We start from the raw sequence: 23173 nt of genomic DNA on the forward strand, positions 1-23173 counted from the left end.
CCCAAAACCCTTGGACTGCCCAGCCCCTCAACTATTGGGAAAGATCTTCCTTGGAGTAGATGAGCTGGTCCCCTGCATCTGCAGGCACCGCAGAGCATCTGCCAGTCCAACATGTTGCTAGCCGTCCGGCTCACCGAAGGAGTAGCTGGACAAGAGGATGGACTCCATGCTCCATGGGGTAAGATGTATCTCCATGCCAAATTTGGAGACGCCAAGACCCCCAGAAGCCACCCAGCACAAATACCCTGGGTACCGGAACAGTTGCAGCAACCAAGGCTTGTTGATTGTCCAGTCCAGACTCCAACAGCATAAAGCAAGACCTACCATTGAGGGACTTCAGGATCCACCAGGCCAACTCCAAGAGTGACCCTGCTGCCCTCTTCACCAAGATCCAGAGTGAGCATCTGACTGACCGCGGCCCGACACCTCAAAGCACTCCTGCACCCACGCTCCACAGTCCGAGTCCAAGTAAGGCGAAGGTGCCAACGTGGTCCTGAGACCCTCATGGGCTGAGCCCACGGGTTTATCCTGACTGGTCCCCCAGTCACCGCCTCTCAGCTTCTTTCTTCAGGGTCCGCGAACCGCAAGAGTCTTCAACAGTGCGACCCAGCTGGAGAAAGCCCCACTGCACACAAGCCCCCCAGCCTTAGTTCAAGTGGACTGATGGTGTCCGTGTGTGCACAACTGAGCCCGCTGTAGGTTCAACTGGACTGACACCCCGGCCCCCCCGCCCCCCCAGTCCGCGCTTGCAGTCCCTTTTCCAAAGGACTGTCTACCATTGACCTCTATGGGCCACCCGACGCTGAAAACACATTACCACTTTAAAGATAAAATACAGTGCATTTTCTAAGTCTTGAAAAATCACTATCTCAAAAAGTACTTACTTTATTACGATGATCTTGGTGTCTAAATTCATATAAAAATCTCTTATTTTAATAAATTGGTGTTTTGTTTCTTTGAGTGTTTCTCACTTACTGTGTGTGCAATAAATGCTTAACACTATCCTCTGATAAGCCTAAACTGCTCGCCCACACTACCACAAAACAACATATGGGATTATTATAATAACGCCTGTAAACCAGTAAGGGTCGCTTGGACCCTCTGCCTAGTGTATCTCATTTTAGTGCACTATGTAGAGAGCCATCTTATTCCATATTGAGACTTTCAAACATCCGTTGGGAATCAATTCTGTGGACATGGTTGCATGTTATGTAACCTAGGTTTGTCATACAGACATGCTTGAATACCCTCTACAGGGTTCTCCCAGGACATTTAGGGGAAGTTATGCCAAGCCCTTTTATTGGGGCTGCCTCCTCAGAATCTACATGGACAGATCATCTGAACATATCAAATAGATCAGACTCGCACAAAGAGTTGCTGGTATTTTCACCTTCAAAACCATTGGCTCGTCACATCTATATGTTCCAAGCTTTTCATAAGAATTTGCTTTTGCTTCACTGGCTTTCATCACAACTTATGCAGCTGTTTTCCCATCCCTCTCGCAACTGGGAAAGAGTTAGCCACCCACTACTACTATGCCCTCCTCTAGGGTTCCGTTAACCCCCTTAATGTATTTCCACCTATCATACGCCTGTTAAAGTGTAAATGTCTTGAGACGGTGAAAGATGATAATCTTGGACCAGTTGGTCTCACACATTATAGTATTTGTGCACTACTTATTATTATGACCCCCCCTGTGCCCACCACTGCCCTATCCTCAAGCTGTCACACAAATATTCTGCCAGAGGAGCATTCTTTCCTTTTGGACAATCAACATTTATTCTCTTCAAACATGGTGGCAAGAGCTGCTGTGCCATATACTTTTTCATACTGTAGATTTGCACAAATGTGAACAAATGTCTAAAAAAAGGAATATTTCAGAATTGTGATTTAAGCTATGATCTTATAATCTCTTCCAATCAGCCTGATTTGGTCTATTTCCAAGCAGTATCGTGTCAATTTTCTTTCATTGCAGATAGTTCAAGTAACTTTATTCCGGAGAAGTTCAAGAGAATGGTATTAGTTTCTCCGTGCATTAGCTGAACCAGAGAGGTGCTGGGTTCAAGACAGATGTATACAAACACAACAGACCTTTGTCGCACATATACTATACCACAGTGGTTCTGTAAGCTACCCTTCATCTCAGGAAGGATAATTTGCTGGTAAATTTATTGAACCAGTTGACCTTACTAGATCATGAATCAGTGACAAATGTGTTAGAGGACATATTAATTAGCAAAGGGCATGAAAGAGGTCTTCTTTCCAAATTGCGATTTGGAGTGGTACGTGTCGGTGTTGTTCAACTGCAGTTCCAGTCGCAAGCCTTTCACCAGTTAGACTCCTCAAAGAAAGTGGTAACTATGAGGAAGCGGGTCCTTTAGGGACCTATTCCCCTCTGGTAAACGTGTCGGCAGACTCCATGGGGTGTAAGTGGTCCAGTAGATCACTGCCTGCTCTGCCACATGTTTTTCCAATCAGGAAACTTGTATATTTTTTAAAGCAGAACCAGTTCCTTTAATAAATTTTGGCTTCTTTAAAAATATTTATACAGGGTTGTAGTCTCCTGTCCAATTATCACTTACCATGAGTTTGTAGCGAAATGCAGGATGTCGCAAATTGTGACCTGCCTAGTAAACACCTCCTACTTACCTCTCGTGAACGGCGATTATGCTAACCTCAGTTACTCAAGAGTGGAGACTCACTGCTCCTAATTCTTTTATATATCTTTCTTTCAATTGCAGGGACACATTGGGCATCTAGGGGTATGCTTCATCATAGTCCTTGTAAAGATACCATCTGTATCAGGATGGGCTCAACCTTAAACCGAAGTGAGCTCCTTATTATGTTTCAGGGATTTAAAGAATGATTACATTTGTCTAGGGTACCCTATAACTAATTTATTTGAAGGGCCCCTTGACAAAGTTAAAAACAGTTGGCAAACCTATTTGAGAGCAAAAGTATCTCCAGCGTCCACAGGTCGACAAGTTTCAGCCAATACACCTTGGCCAATGGAGTCAGTTGATTTTCTTCAGGACCAAAACTGGATCCCGTGATCTGCTTAGGTCAGATTTTTTCTTTACCACAGAATTTATGATTTTGAGTTTGTCATTCACTCATTCAGGAATGCCATACCTACAAACACACTAGTCAGACTCTTTCATGTTGTATCTATGGGCCAATAGAGGTTGAATTATTGTATATACAAATCTATACTCTCCTACTGTGAGCACTGCACACAAACATAACTATCACATGTGCATTTGATGTAATTCACAAATTCTACAAAAAAACCTATGTTTTTTTACTTTACACCAACCATAGTGAGTCTTATTCTTTACCTGGTAATTCACACCATCAAAGCATGCAACTCTGTTTTAATAATAATTAAATCCTTACAGGCGAAATAGTGATCAAGCCCCATGAGGTATTGGAGGGGGCCAGACCTTATTGTTACACCCTAATAAGGAAAAGATCTAAATGTAGCGGTCAGGCTGCTCTCACACTGTAAAAGCCCTTTCACTTACTTTGTCAAAGTTCAACACCAGGCTTTGTACCTATTTGAACCCTCCTCATACAGCAGCAGAGGATTTGGTCTTCCACATCACATGACCAATGTTAACCATGCATGCAGCAGCGTGAGGTGTTCTCTTGTGACCAACGTCTAAACTGAGTTTCTTTCGGTCCACTCTGCATTATTTACATCGAGAATTGCCCAAATGCCTAACGGGACAGAGTTATGGTTACTATGCTTGTCCTTATTACGGATAGTAACTCCCAGTGAGCTATCGGGTCTATTACATTTTTCATTGTTCTAATTGATTACTAATCTTCCTGACAGTTCTTTTAAACAAAGTTCTTCCCTTTACATTTCAATCAAAACTCATTGTCTTTTGATCTCAAAGAATGTTAATCACTCATAACCTATAAGTGATTGCCTGATTTGTCACATCTACTGAGAATTTAATGTGTATTCTAACATACCTGATTCTTTCCTTTAAAAATAAAAGGTGTAAATTGTTATGTCGTCTTTGTAAAGACATCCATGGAGTGCTGTCATTCAGACCCTTATTTGGCGACAAACAGTAAATCCTCCCCTGCTCTTTTTGGAAAATTATTTTGTCAGTATTATTTGTATTAAGCTCCAGCTGTTAGATAACTACCCTTTTATGGTAATCCTATTGCTGAGAAAATAGTTTAACTTTTTTTATGGTGCCACGGCCACATTGTATATTACTACGGTGCTCGCTGTTGCGCGTCTTAATTTTTCTACTCAATCTAATGTATCTTAAGTCGCAAGGGCCGTTAATCATGTAGATCATTTGTGCTGATTACAGTTAGTGCGTCTTTCAATATCCACAGACTAGACATGCACAGATCTATGATTGATGTTGGAGTTGTTAGGCTACAGACACCGCCCACAAGAGTAGTGTATGTTGTATCACAGATCATTCTTTGATACTATTTTTGCTGATGTGTATTCTCTTTTAAAGCTTCACTATTATGATTTCATGCCCTTTTTTTTGGGTTGCGGAATTGTCTCTCATAATTCCTCCCTCACTCCTCCCCGGGAGTTGTTGACCACAATTTGGTGGTAAGTCCATCCACTCTGATATCCGACGTACACCCCAAAAATGCCTGTGCATGGTCGCCATCTACAGATCATTTTTTTCCACGACTCGGTCTAGAAGCAAGACTGGAGTGTTCTGAGGGAAATTCAAAGGACCTGACTGATTGTGGAAGAAAACACCAGAAAGCAACAGACTACCAACAAAGATCACAAGGAGACAATGCGGGGGGGGTGGGGGCCTTCTTGACACGGCAGAGGTCCAGTTGGACCAAGAGCATGAGGTCAGAGAATGCACAGAGGTGAGGTGGAAAGGGGGCATGGAGATTACCCCTTTTAATTTCTTCCCCAACCTTCACCACAAGTATGTGCAGAACGACACAAACAAGATCTGCAAATTGTGCCTGCCCAAGGACCATCTTGCCAAAGACTGCGAGATGTGCGCCAAATTCCAGCTCAAAACGCTGAATGTAAGACAGAAGCAACTACTAGCATCCTACACCATGGCTGAGCAGCAGAAACCGTAGTCCTTGAGGGATCTTGGCCTGTCAAGTGTAGAAGAGGGAGGAAAACCTTGAGAATAAGGAGCTTGTGCAGGGAGGACAGTCTGGTGCCAAGGAAGTTGTTAATGACGTTGAGAGGTTGGCGGCCCTGAGGAGGTTGGCGAAGGAGGCCGCAAAGGAAACTGAGTTCAAGAGCTGGTAAACACACCCCAGAACTACATGAACTCTAAGTCCAATTAGGCGTTGACATTGAAACTCGTATACCCAAGAAGCCACACCGGTCCAAGCAAAAGGACACTGTTGGGGGCAAACCATCCAAAAATCCCTCGAAGACCACAGGTGCCAGAGCGAGGACTAATGATGAGGAGCACAAGGCCAAAGAGCCACCAACTACGAAAAGGAAGGCACCATTGACGCCGAATAGACGATGAAGGAGTTTTGGGCCCTCAGGTTCTGAGTCCTGTAGAAGCGATTTGAACCGAAGTATAAAGAAGGCAAGCAAGAAATCAACGTCCTTGATGCCTGAGGAAGAACAAGAAAAGTTCTTCAAAGATTCAGCTTCCCACGAGTGGCAAGTACAGCAGGATATGTGGTGGGATCTTGACACCGCATCCCCCTAGGATGGTGTTGACAACTATCCTTCGAGGCCGTCACTGTAGAAAACTGGAATTTTGTAACAGTTGCCCACCCTGCCCCCTCACGTTTGGCTCCATTTTGGACTACTAGATGCTGGTTTTCAACTTAGAATGCACTGAGGCCTGCTAACCAGACCTCCGTGCCAGTGCTCTTTCCCCTAAAACAAGTGAAAGTCTAAATGGCACACATTTTAAGCACCCTTGTAAGACTCTAGTAAGTGGTACCCCTAGTACTCGGGCATTGGTGGTAAAATATGGGTCCCTAATGGCTGCAGCATGTATTATTCCACTCTAAGAGATCGCCATACAAATTGCATGCAGGCTTCCATTGAAGACTGCGTGTCATTGTGCAAATCATGAGTGAAAACACAACATACACACTCACTCACTGTGTGCCATGCCACAGTTACTGCATGTCATATATGTAACCCCTACAGCAGACTTTGTAGCCCTAAGGAAGGGTGCATTATGTTACATGTAAGGGAATATCTGCATGAGCAGCTATGACCCTAGGCTACCTAGTTCAATTACTAGATGGTACAAGTGAACAGGGAAGCCATCTTAAGTACATATACTGGGCACTGGTCATTATGCGTTCTCCAGCTACATGATGGAATTACTGAAACCTATGGTGTTTGATATCAAACACCTTGTCTTAATAAATCTGTACTGTTGCCAGTGCTAGATTTAATATGACATGCACCCAGAGGGCACCTTCAAGGTGCCCCCTAAAAGACCTACCATTGTCAAGTGTGCTGGCTGACTGGTATAATCCAGCCTGCCACCACAGACCAGTTTCTGACCCCTGCAGGAGGCCATGCTCTCTGAGGCCAGAAACCATGCCTGCTCCAGAGGAAGGTGTTCACCCCTCCTCCAGCAGGGTTGCTAGTGATTTAGCATATCAATACCAGGGGCTTCAAAGCCTCTGGCACCTTTGATATGCGACCCTGGCTTCCCCCAATCCTGGGAGATGCCACCCCCTGCCCTAAGGTCCATATGGCACCAGGACAGGCAGGAAATTAGCTATGCAGTGGACATGTTGCTCCACCAGGCTAGTCACACTCCTAAGGTGGGCTACCTGATGTGCTCCACAAAAGGAGGATTCCACCATCTTGTTTTTGGTGGAATTAGGAACTCAAACAGGGTTATGCCCACTCATCACAGGAAATGGTCATATAGGCCGTGTAGTGACCCCAGGGGTAAGTAGCCCATTGACTACTACCCTTCAGTTCCCTTAACGCCCCCAGGTTGAGTATTTAGGTGGACCCCAGGAACTTAACTTCACCTGACTAGAGAAGGATGAAGACAAAGAAGAGCTGAAGAACACAAGAATTGTGGACTAGCTGAGGACTTGGCGCCAAACCCTGCCTGCCTGCTCCGGTCTCGACAATTGTGAAGACCTAACTTGTCCTGCAGCTCTGCATCCTCCAAAACCTTTGGAGGGCTGCTAGCACTTTGCCAACCAGCATCTCCCTTGAAGCGGAGGAGCCACCTCATTGCAGTCTTCTGGCACCAGTCGCACAGTCCGGTTCACTGATCTGCTTTCCACCAGGTCCACCGATGCAGCAGCCCAGTAGGAGGTAACAGAGTGTCCGGGCGGTCAGCCCATTTGACCCAGCAAGTATTCAGGACGCTGATCCCCACTGGAGGCTCCCTGCTCCAATACTCGGGGAGCCTGTTGCAAGCACCAGCGCTTGTTTATGTTCAGTCCGATCACCACCAATGCCAAAACCGACCTGTACGCCCCTGCGTACCTTAAGTCATGAGAGCAGTTCTGTAAGTCGTTACAAGTGACCCTATGCAGTGTTTGTTTCTCCCATAGGATAACATTACCTTGTTCGAGGCTCATGCCTCTAATCTGACAGCTGTATTGTTTGTTTCTGAAAATCGCTAACTCAAAAAGTACTTACTTGATCTAGAAAATCTTGGTGTCTAAGTAAATATGAAAAATCTGTTATTTTGTTATAAATTGGTGTTGTACTTCCTTATTGAGTGTGTGTCATTTGTTGACTGTGTGTGCAACAGATGCTTAACTCCCTTCTGATAAGCCTAAGGCTGCTCGACCACACTACCACAAATCGAGCACCTTGTGATTAAAACAAGCCCCTGTACACTAGTAGGGGATGTCTGGACTCTCTACACACCTTATTTTGGTACACTATATAAAGAGCCATCTTCCTATAGTCACCACCAGATAACCTCACTATGTACAATGGACTTATCAAGAGAGGAAGCTGACAATTATGGGATTCAGTTGGATTAGAAGAAAGAAAACTCCTGTTTCCTCCTGGAGACACAGATGCTATCCTGATGAACCTCTACTTGCCCATGCTACCAAGCATCCTTGACCAACAGAAGGAAGCCTTCCAGGAACCAGCGAAGGCAGTGACCCGATGCATCAAATAAAAAATAGAAACTCTCTTCACGGGATCCCATTTATGTAAAGGGCAATGTGCCAGTTGTTTACATTATAGTAGCAACAGTAAGAAAGAGGGGTAATGCACCAACATTAAGTGGCCCACCGCCTCATATAGAGAGCAAGAGGATGGACTTAGTGGGCAGGAAGATGGCGAGAGGGGCCGCAATCCAATGGAGGATTGCCAACTCCAGCGCCCTCCTCACCCGCTACGTGCACGAACAATAGGATGAGATGGAGGGCCTTATGTAGAACCTCATGGAAGAATAGAAAAAAAGTGCCTAAAATCTGCCCTGGACGCTGCTGACATAGCAAGCAGACAGTTGTGCACCACGATAACAGTCAAAGCACGCATGGATGAGAGTCTCAGGGTTCAAGGCAGAGGTACAGGCCTCCTGCATCAACATGCCTTTCTCTATGGATGCGCCCTTCAAGGGCAGCAGTGGACAAAGCAACTGCAAAGGCAATGTGTGCCTTGCAATTCTGGGGATTCTTCAAGCAATGGATCTGTCTACCAGAAGACCCGCAGGCAGAAGAGGCTACCTACTCAGCAAAGCCCCCCCCCCCCACCCCCCAACAACAGCAGGGTTGTTAGACCTGTCAGCCTTAAGTAAGTCTTCCTCCCACCCCTCCCCCCCCCCCCCCCCAAATATTTTGTCTTACGCCTCCACTCTTTTCTGATCTAGTTTTTCTTAGCCTTAGGAATGGAGCTTTGGTCAGTAGTGGTAAAGTACAGAAAGTGTTTGTGCTCTGTCTACACATGGTAAAATTGGCTTACATCCAATTGGTAGATTTAGTTTACTTATGCGCCCCTTGTAAAGTGGTACTATGTGTACCTAGGGCCTTTAAATTAAATGTAACCAGTGGGCCTGCAGCCCTTATTGTGACACCTACATAAGTAACCCTTTAAACATGTCTCAGTCCTGCTATTGCTGCCTGTGAGTACAGTTTTGAACTCCCATTTTGACCTATGTAGGAAACCTTTTGCCAGGCCAATACCTTCCTTTTTAATACATTGAAGTCACCCCTAGGGTAGACCCTAAATATCCCACAAGACAGGGTACAATGTATTGAAAAAGTAGAACATGTATTTTTGAGTTTTAAATGTCCTGGTGGTGAAAACCTCTCAAATGCATTGCAAGGCCTACTTCTCCCATAGGATTACATTGGAGCTACCTTATTAAATTTAATAATCTGTAACATCCAAATGGGAACAGCTAAATAGTTCATGTTTGGTGTCTTTGGAATTGTAATGAAAAATCCTCTTTTATGGTGAAGTAAGACTTTTGGTTACAGTTTAGAAATGCCACCTTTAGGAAATGAGCATTTTCCTGCCTTATCCATTTAGTGCCTGCAGCCTCTCTGTAGTTGGTTGTTGTCTAGACATCCACACACTAGGGAGAGCTTAGATGTGCCATCGCTGGCAGAATGCGAGGGAAGATTTAGGTACAGCCTCACTTACATCTGAATAAGCTGTGTCCTGCCTTCACACAAAGGATTACATACTCTAGTTTTGTAGTCTGTAGTTTTTCTGGAGCTAGGACAGGGGAGGCAGTAAACCTGTGCACTTCAAAGGAAAACTTCTAGAAGATTATACCACTTCAAAGTAAGCACCAAGATTAAATATAGAACCTCTGCATCAACTCTTCAATACACTTCTGTACCTGTGGAAAACTGCCAGGAAGAACTGCTGTGCAACTGAAAGGACTGCCACTCTGCTGAACTGCTGCCTTGAAGGACTGCCTGCCCTGCTGTGCAGACGTGCTGCCCTGCCGCACTCCTGCCTGGGGGCCAGAGACTGGACCTGCAAACTATACAATTGCTTAGTGTAAATGACATTCAAGTAAATGTATATTTAGCGTAACTGTATTTAGTCAATCTATTTAACCTCTTCAGTGCCCCGCCCTTTCCACGCCCTGTGCCGGGCGTTTCATTAGCGGGCGGGGTTCATGACGAGATAGTCTCGTCATGGGCACAGCGCAACCGCGCTCCATGACGAGACTATCTCGTCATGGGCACTGAAGGGGTTAAAACAAAATGTAAGTCGAAACGCACCACAACACGAAAGAAGTACTCAGTATGAAAAATGTGTGTGTGTATATATATATATATATATATATATATATATATATATATATACACACATATGTACATATACACATATGTACATATACACATTTGTATTAGCCAACAGAACACATTTTAGACCTTGTCAGCAGTACGGGACCGCAATTCTCGACCACTCTTACATGAGGGTCAATAACCTCAGGAACTCGCACTTCTTTAATGACCTTGCGTTATCAGGGTAGGAGTAGAGATAACATGCCTTGAAAAAGCCCCCCTGCGCACCACAGGGGGCGAAACACGTGTCGAGGGAAGTCTGCACTGCAGAGACCTACTTCCAGAGTGCCCCTGCTATCCTGATTTTGCACCCTCATCCAGGGAGACTGACTACCACAAGGCTTTAGGACGCACAGAGCCCAGTCGACCTTTCCCCTCTGCACCCGAGCGCCCCAGCCCAGGTACCAATGACCACACTGTGCCCCCTTGTCCTCAAGGCCCTTGTGACCTGAGCCCCCTGTTGGGAGCTCCTGGACTTGTCCAAGAGTCCCCCTTGCAGCCTGTTTCCAGCTGCCCCCTCCTTTCTGCCAGCTTGTGGCGCAGCTACCAACATGATCATCACCTCTACACCTGAACACCTCCGGGCAGGTTACAAACAACTGCTGGTGGTGGTTCTTTGGACCTTGGCCCCATCCGGCCCGAAGTCCCAAAAGTGACCCCCAGAAACCGATCGCAAATAACTGTATGCAACGTGAGCCTTTTCTCCCATAGGGATGCATTATAAAGATGCATTTAAGTGAATTATTTACTTACCTGTAAAAATTCATATTTAAAAAAGTACTTACTTGATAAAGAAGGTCTTGGTATTAAAATGTATATACAAATGCAGCTGATATTTCTAAATTGGTCTCAGATTTATTCTTGAGTGTTTCTCATTTATTGGCTCTGTGAGTTCAACAATTGCTTCGCACTACCCTCTGATAAGCCTAACTGCTCGCCCACACTTCCGCAAAAGAGAGCAATTGGGTTATCATTTGTGTCTCTGTAAACCAGATGGTGTTTGCCTGGACTCTTTACACATTGTACCTCATTTTGGTCCACTATATAAAGAACCAGCTTCCTACAAGGAGACCAAGACCTCGATAATAGTTGGCGTGTGGTCGGCTTGGTTCGTGCTGGAGGTACAACTGATGGGCTATCAAACCCAAGGCCATACATATGGATTAATTTCTAAGAAAGGATTTACTGAGGATTTATCTTCTTACACACAGGGGAGGAACCTAATGCTTACATCATACAAAGTAGAGGGAATATTCCAACATTTAATTTAGATTTGGAAAGCCCTGATGAATTTCAAGTTATCTATTTAAACGAAACACGTAGGCTGGGTGTCTTAGACATGGAAATAAAAGATCATTAAATAAAAGAACACCTATCACTACGATTGTTTGCTTAGTTTTGGATAAGATTATTATTGGTGAACCATTCCAAATCAAGTACAATTTTCTATTCTAAGTAGACAAATACCTTAAAGGGACCCCAGTTTTTGGTTTCCTGTGCAAGAACAAGCAGAGGCATGCCAGAGACCAAGGGAACTATCAAAAGATGGATAGTTCAAACAATCCAGACCTGCTATGCATAGACTGAAAAACAAAGGCTAGCACGGCCAGTAGTACACCGCATGTTAGGGGTTAGTGGTCTTTCCTGAGCCCCATGCCATTCGACGTGCATGTTACTCCTGTGGCTGACCTGATTGCTGTCCATGGCCTCCATGTGTTTTCCTACTCGGATGACACTCAAACCATCCTAAACTGCAAGGTGCCTTTTCCTCCCTTATGCTTCTGTTTAAACAGTATCTTTCCCAGGTCGTTAAATGGACAAAAATAACTCTTTTGAGCTAAACATCGATAAAACCCAAATTCTAATTTTTGACAATCCTGCTATCTCGACTTTTGGCTGGTGGCCCAACTCATTCGGTGTCTGTCCCACCCTGACCCACACTGCCTGCAATCTCGGCTTCATCTTTGGCGCTGGTCTTTCCTTTGAAGCCGATGTCAACAAGCTATTAATGACCACATATTTTTGTAAGCTGAAGGTGAACTCCTCAAAGCTTGCTGTTGCCCAGGTTTTGATCATTAGTTGGCTTGGCTACTGCAGACTCTTTTACATCGAGCAACCTCTGTTTCTCATCAACAGACTTCAGCTCATTCGAAATTCCACCACCCATCTGGCCCTCTAAATTAATAGTAGGGCCAGCATATCCCATGAGGCACAGGGTCAGACTGATTTGCATATGGCTATGTCTGAACTGGGGTGGCAGAGTGGGCTAAAGAACGGTGATGGATTAAACCCAGATCAGTTGACTGGGGGTGAGTGCTTGCAATGTTCAACACTCCGTCCATCATTTCCTTTGGTTTTTGCTTTGTTCGCCATAAGTTGGCAGGGTATGCTCAGACGTGAGTCCCTTGCTCACTTTGCCACTGGATTCAAGCAAGCTTGGCTGAAGACGGCTGAAATGCCGGAAACCGGTCCTAGGAAGCTTGTTTCCGGTCCAGGGAAGACATGGCTTGGCAGTTCGGGCTGGACTGTTCCCATGAGGCACAGGGTCAGACTGATTTGCATATGGCTATGTCTGAACTGGGGTGGCAGAGTGGGCTAAAGAACGGTGATGGATTAAACCCAGATCAGTTGACTGGGGGTGAGTGCTTGCAATGTTCAACACTCCGCCCATCATTTCCTTTGGTTTTTGCTTTGTTCGCCATAAGTTGGCAGGGTATGCTCAGACGTGAGTCCCTTGCTCACTTTGCCACTGGATTCAAGCAAGCCTGGCTGAAGACGGCTGAAATGCCAGAAACCGGTCCTAGGAAGCTTGTTTCCGGTCCAGGGAAGACATGGCTTGGCAGTTCGGGCTGGACTGTTCCCATGAGGCACAGGGTCAGACTGATTTGCATATGGCTATGTCTGAACTGGGGTGGCAGCGTGGGCTAAAGAACGGTGATGGATTAAACCCAGATCAGTTGACTGGGGGTGAGTGCTTGCAATGTTCAACACTCCGTCCATCATTTCCTTTGGTTTTGCTTTGTTCGCCATAAGTTGGCAGGGTATGCTCAGACGTGAGACCCTTGCTCACTTTGCCACTGGATTCAAGCAAGCCTGGCTGAAGACGGCTGAAATGACAGAAACCGGTCCTAGGAAGCTTGTTTCCGGTCCAGGGAAGACATGGCTTGGCAGTTCGGGCTGGACTGTTCCCATGAGGCACAGGGTCAGACTGATTTGCATATGGCTATGTCTGAACTGGGGTGGCAGAGTGGGCTAAAGAACGGTGATGGATTAAACCCAGATCAGTTGACTGGGGGTGAGTGCTTGCAATGTTCAACACTCCGTCCATCATTTCCTTTGGTTTTTGCTTTATCCAGCTATTTAGCCAAGCTTCACTGGTGGTCTATCAAGAAAATGTTCAGCTCCGTTTTCAAGGCTCTCTGCTTCTGCCACAAGGCTGTCTGTAACACTTTACATAATAGTTACATAACCACGCATTTCTCATTCTACCAACCTATTAGGCTCCTTCACTCAAGATACCCCTTCTTGGTCAATGTTCTTAAGTTCGAAAAAGCTTGCATGGGAGTTAGCTATTTGTCAGTCATCACTGGCATTTCTGGAATATTGTTCCAGTGTTCATTTGAGCGGAAGCCAATCTGGTAAAGCTCTATAAATTGCTGAAAATACACCTGTTGAGGCATTGTTCTTGCAGTTCTTGTTTTAGAGAGAGGACATTCTTTTTAGGGTAACTGTTGCACTTTTCAAATCACCAAATCCATCCAGGAAGTGATTTTCTTGGTTTGCTGTAAGGTACAGCCTAGAACCAGCTTGGGGTTTGCCTGCTTTTGTTCGTTAGGGTATGTGACCAGGCTCTGCAGCGATTCCCTCCTTCAAACGGCTTAAGAATGTGCACAGTCATGAATAACCAAACACAGTGGAGTTGACCCAAAGGCCCAGAAATAGGGCAAGCCCTGCAGGAAACCCCCCACTGTGCATGACCAAAGTGCTGGACAGGCTTCCAAGGGTTACTTTTAGAGAGCTCTAGGCTGTTGATTTGAAGATTAGATCCAGTTCCTTGAATCTTCAGTTTATTTAAAAATTAACAAATCCATCAAAAGAGGGAACATTTTATTACCTTTTGTCAAATATGGATTTGCAGGTCCCTGTTGATTCAAGGATCCAAGCTATCCCGGGAAAAGTGACAGACTGTATAAGGGAGTAGGAAGCATCTTCAGACCCTTAGGAAGATTTTGAGGGGAATTAGAGGGAACAGGGGGGTGGGGGGGGGTCTGGAAGGGTCCGAGAGGTGCAGATAATACCCCAAAAGTGTTTGTGAGGAAAGAGTAGTCCCTTATTTTCTTTTTATTGTGGAATTCTTAGATTGCATTACAGGTTTTCAAATTTGTGTTGGACCCCTCTGTTTTTTTTTTTTTTTGAAAAACCTTTATTGATGTTTCAATCATTTACACGTATGGGCCTACAACCCCCCGGGGCCGGCCGCCAAGTAACCAGGATAATAATAGCAAATGTCAACACAGGCGGCACCTCGGAGAGCAAAGTCTTCAATCCAATATAGTCCGGCCAATGAGCCGCGCAGGTAGGACACCAGGAGAGAAAGGGTTTTTCATTTTATGATAAGACAAAACAGTAGGATCAGGTGCCAAACAATTTCCCAACAGCGAGAAGGGGCAAGGATAAGAGACATAAACAATAAGCAGCACTACATTAAATCAATGGCGCAGGCGCGGGAAAGTACGGATGAGGAGAAATATCAAAGATAGTTGCGCCTACAGGTCCCCGTACCTAAAGCCCAGCGAACCCCCGGAAACTGTGGCACACATGAAGAGCAAACGATTCACAATCAGGGTGGTGTATCGCACTGATCCCAGAAAAAAAAAAGCAAAAAGAAACAGAAAAAAAAAAAAAACGGAGGCCATGGAAAAAGAGATAAAGACTAAAGAGTCCCCTCCCCCATCCCCCCACCCTGCACCTCTGCGAATGAGTATGGCCCCACCCCCCAGCAGTGTGCCTGTCGCCCTGGAACTAGACCCGAAATATAGAAGAGACAGGGAAAAAAGAGAGTGAGAAAGAGCCCCCCCGGACGGGGGGGCGGAAAGAATATAATAAACTGGAGGAGGGCCTTAAAAACATACCCCCGGCTTCTCCCTCCCGCACGGTGAAGTCTCCCCCCAGCAAACGATTAGCAGCACCAAGTCGACCATATCAAAAAGGGGGGGGGGGAATGGGGATCATTATACACCAACTATGCGAATAACCACGAGAGCGCGCAACCATGAGTCCGCCTGTCTACTAGGTGACCACCCCCGAAGGATCAGCCTCAGCCTTGACCGCTTTTTGCGATTCTGCCCATGCCTGTCCCTCGACCCAGCACCATGTCCGATGTCCCAAGGTACAGGAGTGTCCAAAAACAGTCGGGAAGCGCCGCACACAGGTGGGGTGGAAGTCTCTGAGCATCCGCACAGACCGCTTCATGGAGGGGCGTCTTTTCCAGTGCCGCCCCAGGATCTGCACTGCACACAAGGTCCAGACAGGCTGAATCAGCCAAATGAGACACACGTTGCTGGAATTGTCCCTGGGCCGCCGGAGACCGCGCACGGGACAAGGCCACCATTTTCCGCTCAGGTCCGATACCTCCGGAACAGATCAAGTCCACAGTTAGCCGACCACACGGTAGCATATTGTCCGGAGTGTCCGGCTGTACACTAATCGCGGGGGGGCCGCAACATCTTCCTCTTGTGTGCAGTGTGGAAAGCCACTGTGTACCTGTGGACCAGCATGCCGCCACTGTCCCAACGCTGTTACCACACCATCTAGCTTCCCCTCCAGGACCCCGGCGCCATGAGCCAAGGAGTAATGAAGGGCACCAAGGGCCTCCAGGAGGTCGCCGTATCCCAGAGCAGCTCCCTCCGATCGCTCCGCCACACTCCCGAAAGGCACACACCCCCAGTCTCGTTGCGTCCCAGCGGACAGGATGGTAGGCTGCATCGCGACAAAATGGCCGCTGGGAAGGCCCGACTCGTAGTGGGGCCAGGACCCCGGGAACAACTCCTCACGGTCCACGTCGCTGAAGACAGGGATCCTGGGGCAGGCACAGATTCAGCCGTTGCGCGGTCACGGGCAACAGTCGTCTCCGCCACGGACCAGCTCCCGCGAAAAGCCGGGAGCAGCCCGCAAGGATCAGGGCGAGTCAGGGACGGCGTCCGGGCAGCTCACCGTCAAAGACAAGGGCAAACGCCACGGAATCCGAGAATTGCACACCCGGGCATGTCCTCAGTCCGCAACGTTCAGCAGGGGGGAGCGGCCGCAGCAAAATGCAGGCCGAGGGGAGCTCCACTTCGGTGGACCGACTCCACCCAGTCACCACAGGCCGCTGTTGTTCAACTGCCGCCCGGCCAAGGCGTCCACTCGAGGTCCCGGCTTCGGGACCGCACGGGCCGCAAAGTTCAACCGCTGATTTCTCCGGTTGTACGGCAGTCAGAGACCTCGGAGTCACGCGATCGGTTGCCACTTTCGTTTACGAACACGATCTCGTAGCGCAGAATAAGGATCTCATGCAGGATATCCGTGCGGGATGCGGAGGTTCACGGAGCCGGGAATCTACGCTGCCGTCCCGGTCGCCATCTTGGCTCCTCCCCGACCCCTCTGTTTTTAAGGGATTTTTGGCACATCATGTGGGGGAAAAGTTAAAACCCTGCACAGGGTGCATTTGGGTTCTTTTGCTGGTTCAGGATTTAGCCGTAGTCTGGGTTGAACAGCTGCAAAGGGGTGGATACAGGTCTTGGCCCATGAGCTGTTCTTGAGGCCAACTCCCGCTGCATACGCACAGTGGGGTAAATGTCCTAGAAGAGAGAAACAAAATGTAATGAAAAAACGTTGTTGAAGGGAAATTATGGTTTTCTACTCATGACAAAAGCAACAAATGATGAGCGAAATGCTAAACAATGCAAACATTAACCCCTTCAGTGCCCGCCCCTTTCCCCGCCCAGTGCCGGCCGTTGCATTAGCGGGCGGGGTCTATGACGAGCTGGACTCGTCATGGGCACAGCGCCACCGCGGCCCATGACGAGTCCAGCTCGTCATGGGCACTGAAGGGGTTAAAGTAAAGTCTTATACTGTATACCGACTGTTCTTTACATCTGAAATCTTGACAACAAATGCATTCTTATTTTTGATGACCTTTAATTTTATTAACAGGATGGTGTTGTTTATGCATATATGTTTACTTATAACAGCTGTGCAATTGTCAGCACAGTAGTTTTGCATCAATTTCAAAAATGTCAAGTCTTGCTTGTGTTGTGTCAACAGGCAGAACTCTTTAAGACCTTTGTTGAACTATTTAAAGCAGCAGCTGCCCGGCCGGCCCCCTATGGAATTTGTGAATATCCTTCATCTCGAGCAGTCTATGCCATTGATTTGATGTTGAAGTGGGATACTAATGCAAGTGGTAAGCAGGAGGTCATACAACATAGATAATGTATGCAGTACTATGTAGTAAAACTCTCACTTTTGCTTTGAACTTTATCATTCATATCTTTTTGTTCGCATCCTAGTTCCATTCTTTTTTAAGTTGGCATGTGCACAGAAACGAAGGATACACTTCTGTCCAGTACTAAAAGCTGAGGTCTAACTATGGCTATACCATATTTACTGTGTATTTTATAAGAAAACCTAGCAAAATAGCATGTCCACGCCATGGCCCCACATGCCTGATATCTGTCCTAAGATTTCTGGTGCCTCCACATTACACTCCACAGAACAGCACTGTCACACGAACCTCTTCAGGATGAAAAAAACTAGTCCTTGATTATGAAATGTTTACCAAATCTTGGTGGCTAACTGTTAAACTGTTTCTTTTTGATTTTCAGGCAAACGAATTATGTGTCCTCAAATACTGGAAGTGAATTTCAATCCTGATTGCACAAGAGCCTGCAAATATCATCCTTCTTTTTTTAATGATATTTTTACTGCATTGTTTCTGGATGAAACAAACAATTGTCATGTAACATGCATTAGCTAGAACACAGCATATACGTAATGTAGTTTGATTTTTATAACCTCCTATGCAACAGTATTCTCTACCATTTATAATTTGTTAGAGGGAATAGTCTTGCAAGTTTGGAATGCCACTGATTCCTGCTTGGACTCATTTATACTTTTGAACGGTCTAGCAAGTTGCATGCAGTGTAGTCGTGCATTGTTTTCATTTATTCTGAAATGACTCATTGGTGCCTAGTAGCTGGTGTTCCTCGGGTAGCCGCTCACACATAATGCTTTATGGTGGTGTTAAAATATGCACTTTGTTTATATAATCTGCATTTCCAATGGTAACAGGAGTATCATTTTATAGTCATAAACACCCATCTGTTTTCTTAAGCGAGTTGTTAAAATATGCACTTTGTTTATATAATCTGTAACAGGAGTATAATTTTATAGTCATAAACACCCATCTGTTTTCTTAAGCGATGTCTGTCGTTCAATAATTCTTTTTTCAATAAAATTAAACTTCCACTTCTCTGTGTATCAGGACATATAGAAACTATATGTCAACAACAACTGTACACTAACACAATATCAGCTGCCTGTAGGAGTCAGAGGAATGCTTTGCATTGCATTGGAACACGTGCACCAAAGGTCTTGACAGTCTCCTGGGTGAAAGAAATGGCTCTGAAATTGCCCAATATTGTCTTGCTTTAAATGCTGTAAGAGCCAACTTGAACCAGTCATATACAATTGCAGGTAATTAATGCAGAGTACGCAAAGTGGGAAATGTGTGGTTGCAAAGAAACTTGTTAAAGTGACATGGTTGTGCTTTAGTAGAAGCTTGCCTGTTAGGTAAAATAAACATTTTACATACGTGGCATTTCTGTAATTAAGTTTGAGTGATAAAATGTAAACTGTCCATGAAGATACACTGCTCAAATTCACATCTCTCCAGTGGGAGGGGTGCACAAGAATGGTGATAAGCTTATTGGATCGAATGTGTGAGTTCTCACTTTTCCTCCATGCCCAACTCTCCTCCAAGCTTTTAAAGGAGCAGTAAACCATCAGAAACCCCAGATGACGCCGTCCTGGCCACTATATTTGAAGAACTGGCCTATTTAACTCTCTATTCACTAAAAGTTTGTGACATAGCCTCAAGTCACTTATCCTGTTGGCAATGGTTACTACCTCCCTGAGAAGGGAAATTGCTACCCCATCCTGAAAGAAAACTTGAGCTGACCTTAAACGTATTAAACCAGTACCACATTTCCGGTCAACGCTATCTTACCACACTGACGGAGCAGGCAGTGATCCAACAACTACAGCACTTTGTAGGGATTTCTGCTGCCATTGGTCTGGTGTCTCAGCCCTGAGTAGCAGAGAGTTCATGGTCACACTAAATGTAGATGGTCTGAGATATTGGCGGAGTGATATCTTTTTGTGGCTCTGGTTCTTTTAAGACTGTCTGCTGTCGTCAACACAGTTGACTGCATCATTCTAATCTGTAGGCTCTAGCAAGGGTCATTTGGATTAATAGTGCTAATCTCGATCAAATATTTCATCAGACATAGCACAGGTTGTACCTAAAAAGGCACAGCAACAGTGTTTAGCACTTTCGATCCTCTCCTCCGTAACATTTTATTGTCCCTGACACATCGCATGCATTGTTGTGATAGAAACCGTTTAAACTGTGACATCCAAATTCTCTTTAAATGTTGTTCCTCCCCTAAAACCAGTGTGTGTATGTTTGGTGAAAATTTCTAGTCCTGTGACAATCTGATGACCCAAAACCTTTTGAAAATTAATTTGTTACTTTTAGAGTGAGATATTTATTACTGGAATTAAAGCTGTCATATGGCCAGAAACCCTGGGGTAATGTCCTTTTTGCATTCTTTAAAGTGAAGAACTTGTGTGCTATCTGAAAGCAGATTATGATTCTGCAAATTACTTGGATTGTGAAATCTGTTTTCTGTTCCTTGAGAAATATGAACAAGCGGTTCCCCCCTTTTTAGCTCCAGACTTGGCAAGAGAATACTAACCTTGTCGTGTCGAGGCTAGGCTTTTGAAAATTGTTCTAGATGGAATTGCCCAACTCTATCTTATAAATAGGGTGGCTTCAAAAAGGGCAAAGCCAGAGCATCATTTTGACCCAACATTGGGACCATGTTTTTGAGGCCTTGCGCTCCCATAACTAATTACCAGTGAGCTAGAGGATTCTGTTTGAGGAAAATGTATTTGGTTCATTAGTCCATTTATTAATGGACTTATCATTTGCCTTGCCCAATTTTATTCTAGCATATAGTCCTACCTAAGAATACCTCGTTTTGCATCTACATGTGTTCAGGAGTTTACAAAAGTTGAAAAATGCAATTCTAACAAATATTCCCTTTAAACAAAGGGACAAATAATGGTCCTTATAATTGGTGTATATCATATAAAGGTAATAGCTTTCATGGGTATTTCAACAAAATAGATTTGTAGCAGAGGACTGTTATTTTGACATTTTGAATTTACAGAAATCTGTTTAAGACAGACCAAACACAAACTGGGCGCTTCTTGCATACTTACAGATGTGTTGCTTTCAAAGGTGAAAGACTGAGGACTGCCATAAACTTTCACTGTTTTGTTTGTTGAAATAGTGCACCTCTCCTAACGTATGCATTGTGATTGGCTTCTAACAGCATTGTGCTGAACCATGGAATTGAGCCTGTAAAGGGTCATCAGGAATGGAGGTTGTGTCAATCACTCTTAGTCACCACAGTAATTGGGATTGTGACAATCCCTCCTAGTCACCTTTGATGTGCGGTGAGCGGAAAAAGACAGACCACAGGGCCACTCCCAGAATCAGCTTTGTCTGTTCCGTCGTCCCTCGGCGAGCTGGTCATCTTTGCAGCAGTGATGTCTGTACTAGACACACAACCACCCTCGGTTGTGTCAAATGCTCCTGTGCTCAGGAAATTGGTTCTGGAGGTCCTGGTGTCTCCAAACTCGTGAAGAGATAATCTACCTTCTTGAGTATGAATACCTCTTTCTGGGGCGCTACTCCCTCGGTGGACCCGGGGGTCGGCAGAAGTGTATCTGGCCAGGTGTGGTCAGTGCCTGCAGACTGCATGGAAGTGGGTCTTCCACTTCAAGGGAGATGCTAACTGGTTGTTGAAATTCTGGGCCGTCCTTCTAACCTTGGAGCAGATGCACAACTTATGAACAAGCCACAGTCTTTGCAATTGTCAAGGTTCCAGCAGTAAAGCAGGGTTTTGCGCCATGATCGTGGTCAGTTCACTGTTCTTGCAGTTCCGGCTCTTAGTTTGTCCTCTCCAATTCCCAGGAAGTCCAATCTAAGTTTCTGATGGCAGGGGGCTACCTAAATTCTCGGTTTAGGGGCATTAAGAGGAGTGTTAGGTAGAAGCCAATTTGCTACCTACCCCTGTGGAGCCTTCCACCCCCTCCCCCCCCGTGCCCACTACCCGTGAGAAGTGGGCATAACCCTAACCTAGAGTTCCTATCTTTGGCTATCCACTTCAGGCTGCCCACCTTAGGGTTGTGCTCAGCTTGTAAGTGTGACAAACCTCCCGACTAGCTAATTTTCCCGCCTGCTCTGGTGCCAACATGGCCCCAGGGCAGTGAGTGTCATTCTCCTGGTCTGGCAGAAGCCGGGGATCGCATATCAAAGGCGACAGGATGGCAATTCACTAGCCATCCTGCTGTAGGAGGTGTAGAGCATGCATTATTTCTGTCCTCCGAGAGAGCAGGCTATTACTTCCTGGCGGTCAGAAATGAGGCTAGTGGAAAACAGTCAGCCAACACACTACAGAACTGGTCGGTTTTCAAGGGGCACCTCTAAGGCGCCCTTGGGGTGCATGTCATAATAAATCAAACACTGGCATCAGTGTGGATTCATTAAGACAAGGTGTGTGATACCAAACACCATTATTTTCAGTGAAGCCATTATGTAGCCGAGGAACTTTTGATGACTAGTGCCCAGGACATATACTTAAGATGGCTTCCCAGGTCACTTGCACTATCTAGTACTAGAACTAGACACCACAGGAATATATCTGCCCATGCAGATATGTCCTCACAAGTGCCATAACACACCCTACCGTAGGGCACTTAAGGTCTGGTGACTTTAATATAGTAATTGCAGTGTACAATGTTGTGTTTTCCGAAGTGTTTGCACTTTTTCAAGCATTCTACAGTGGCAGTCTGCATGTGGTTTTTGTATGGGTCCTTCAGGGTGGCATAAGACATGCTGCAGCCCTTAGGGACCCTCTTTACTACCTATGCCTTAGGTACCAGGAGTACCATTTATTAGGGACTTACAAGGGTGCTAAAGTCCTTACCAATTGGATTACAATTAGAAATTAAAATTTTTAGGTGAAAGATACTGGCACTGGAGCCAGGTTAGCAGGCTTCAGTGCACTGTTAGAGTAAAACAAAACAGCATCTAGTAGTTCAAATGGGGGCAAAAGTGGGGGGAAATCTGCAAAGAGGTCCAACTTCCTACACACATTATATATAGGCCGCAGTACAGAGAAAGAAACTCGCTTTTATAATTGGATTTGCACTCGGGCTGTTGAACGGACTAGTGCACTTTAGGGATAAATCAGCTGTTATGCTTCATTGTGCAGCATCAATATAATATTGCCCCTTTGAAAATAGTGTAGCGGGGTCTGCAATCCGTAAAAATAGTTATTTTAGAGTATCTGAGAGTGGTATCTGGCTGAACCACTGTTAGACCTGTCAGCCCTTTGGGTGGTCCCTCCTCATCATTATTTATTTTGTCCCACTTTTGCCTCAAACCCTGTTGTAATTTTTCCTTTTTGGGAACCAACAGACTTTTTAGTGTTGATGCAGGGTCAGGGAGCCATTTTCCCTACCCCTGGAACTTCTGTCTGAGGGCCTGAGACACAAAATGGTGGCCACCCATTGTCACCTGTGACATCACCAGAACACA

At 45.6% G+C, this 23173-nt stretch overlaps 1 protein-coding gene across 1 annotated transcript in view; it reads left to right on the top strand.

The window, feature by feature from the left end:
* Positions 1 to 19099, top strand: part of TTLL12 (tubulin tyrosine ligase like 12) — a 207794-nt gene extending 188695 nt beyond the window's left edge. Inside the window, exons 13-14 of the mRNA XM_085652473.1 lie at positions 17545 to 17683; positions 18105 to 19099. Coding sequence (XP_085508599.1) covers positions 17545 to 17683; positions 18105 to 18256 — 291 coding nt within the window. The 3' untranslated portion in view covers positions 18257 to 19099. The remainder of the gene's footprint in view (positions 1 to 17544; positions 17684 to 18104) is intronic.
* The last annotated feature ends 4074 nt before the right edge of the window (positions 19100 to 23173 follow it).

Source organism: Triturus cristatus, chromosome 4_1 (assembly GCF_964204655.1).
Source record: "Triturus cristatus chromosome 4_1, aTriCri1.1, whole genome shotgun sequence".
Taxonomy (NCBI): domain Eukaryota; kingdom Metazoa; phylum Chordata; class Amphibia; order Caudata; family Salamandridae; genus Triturus; species Triturus cristatus.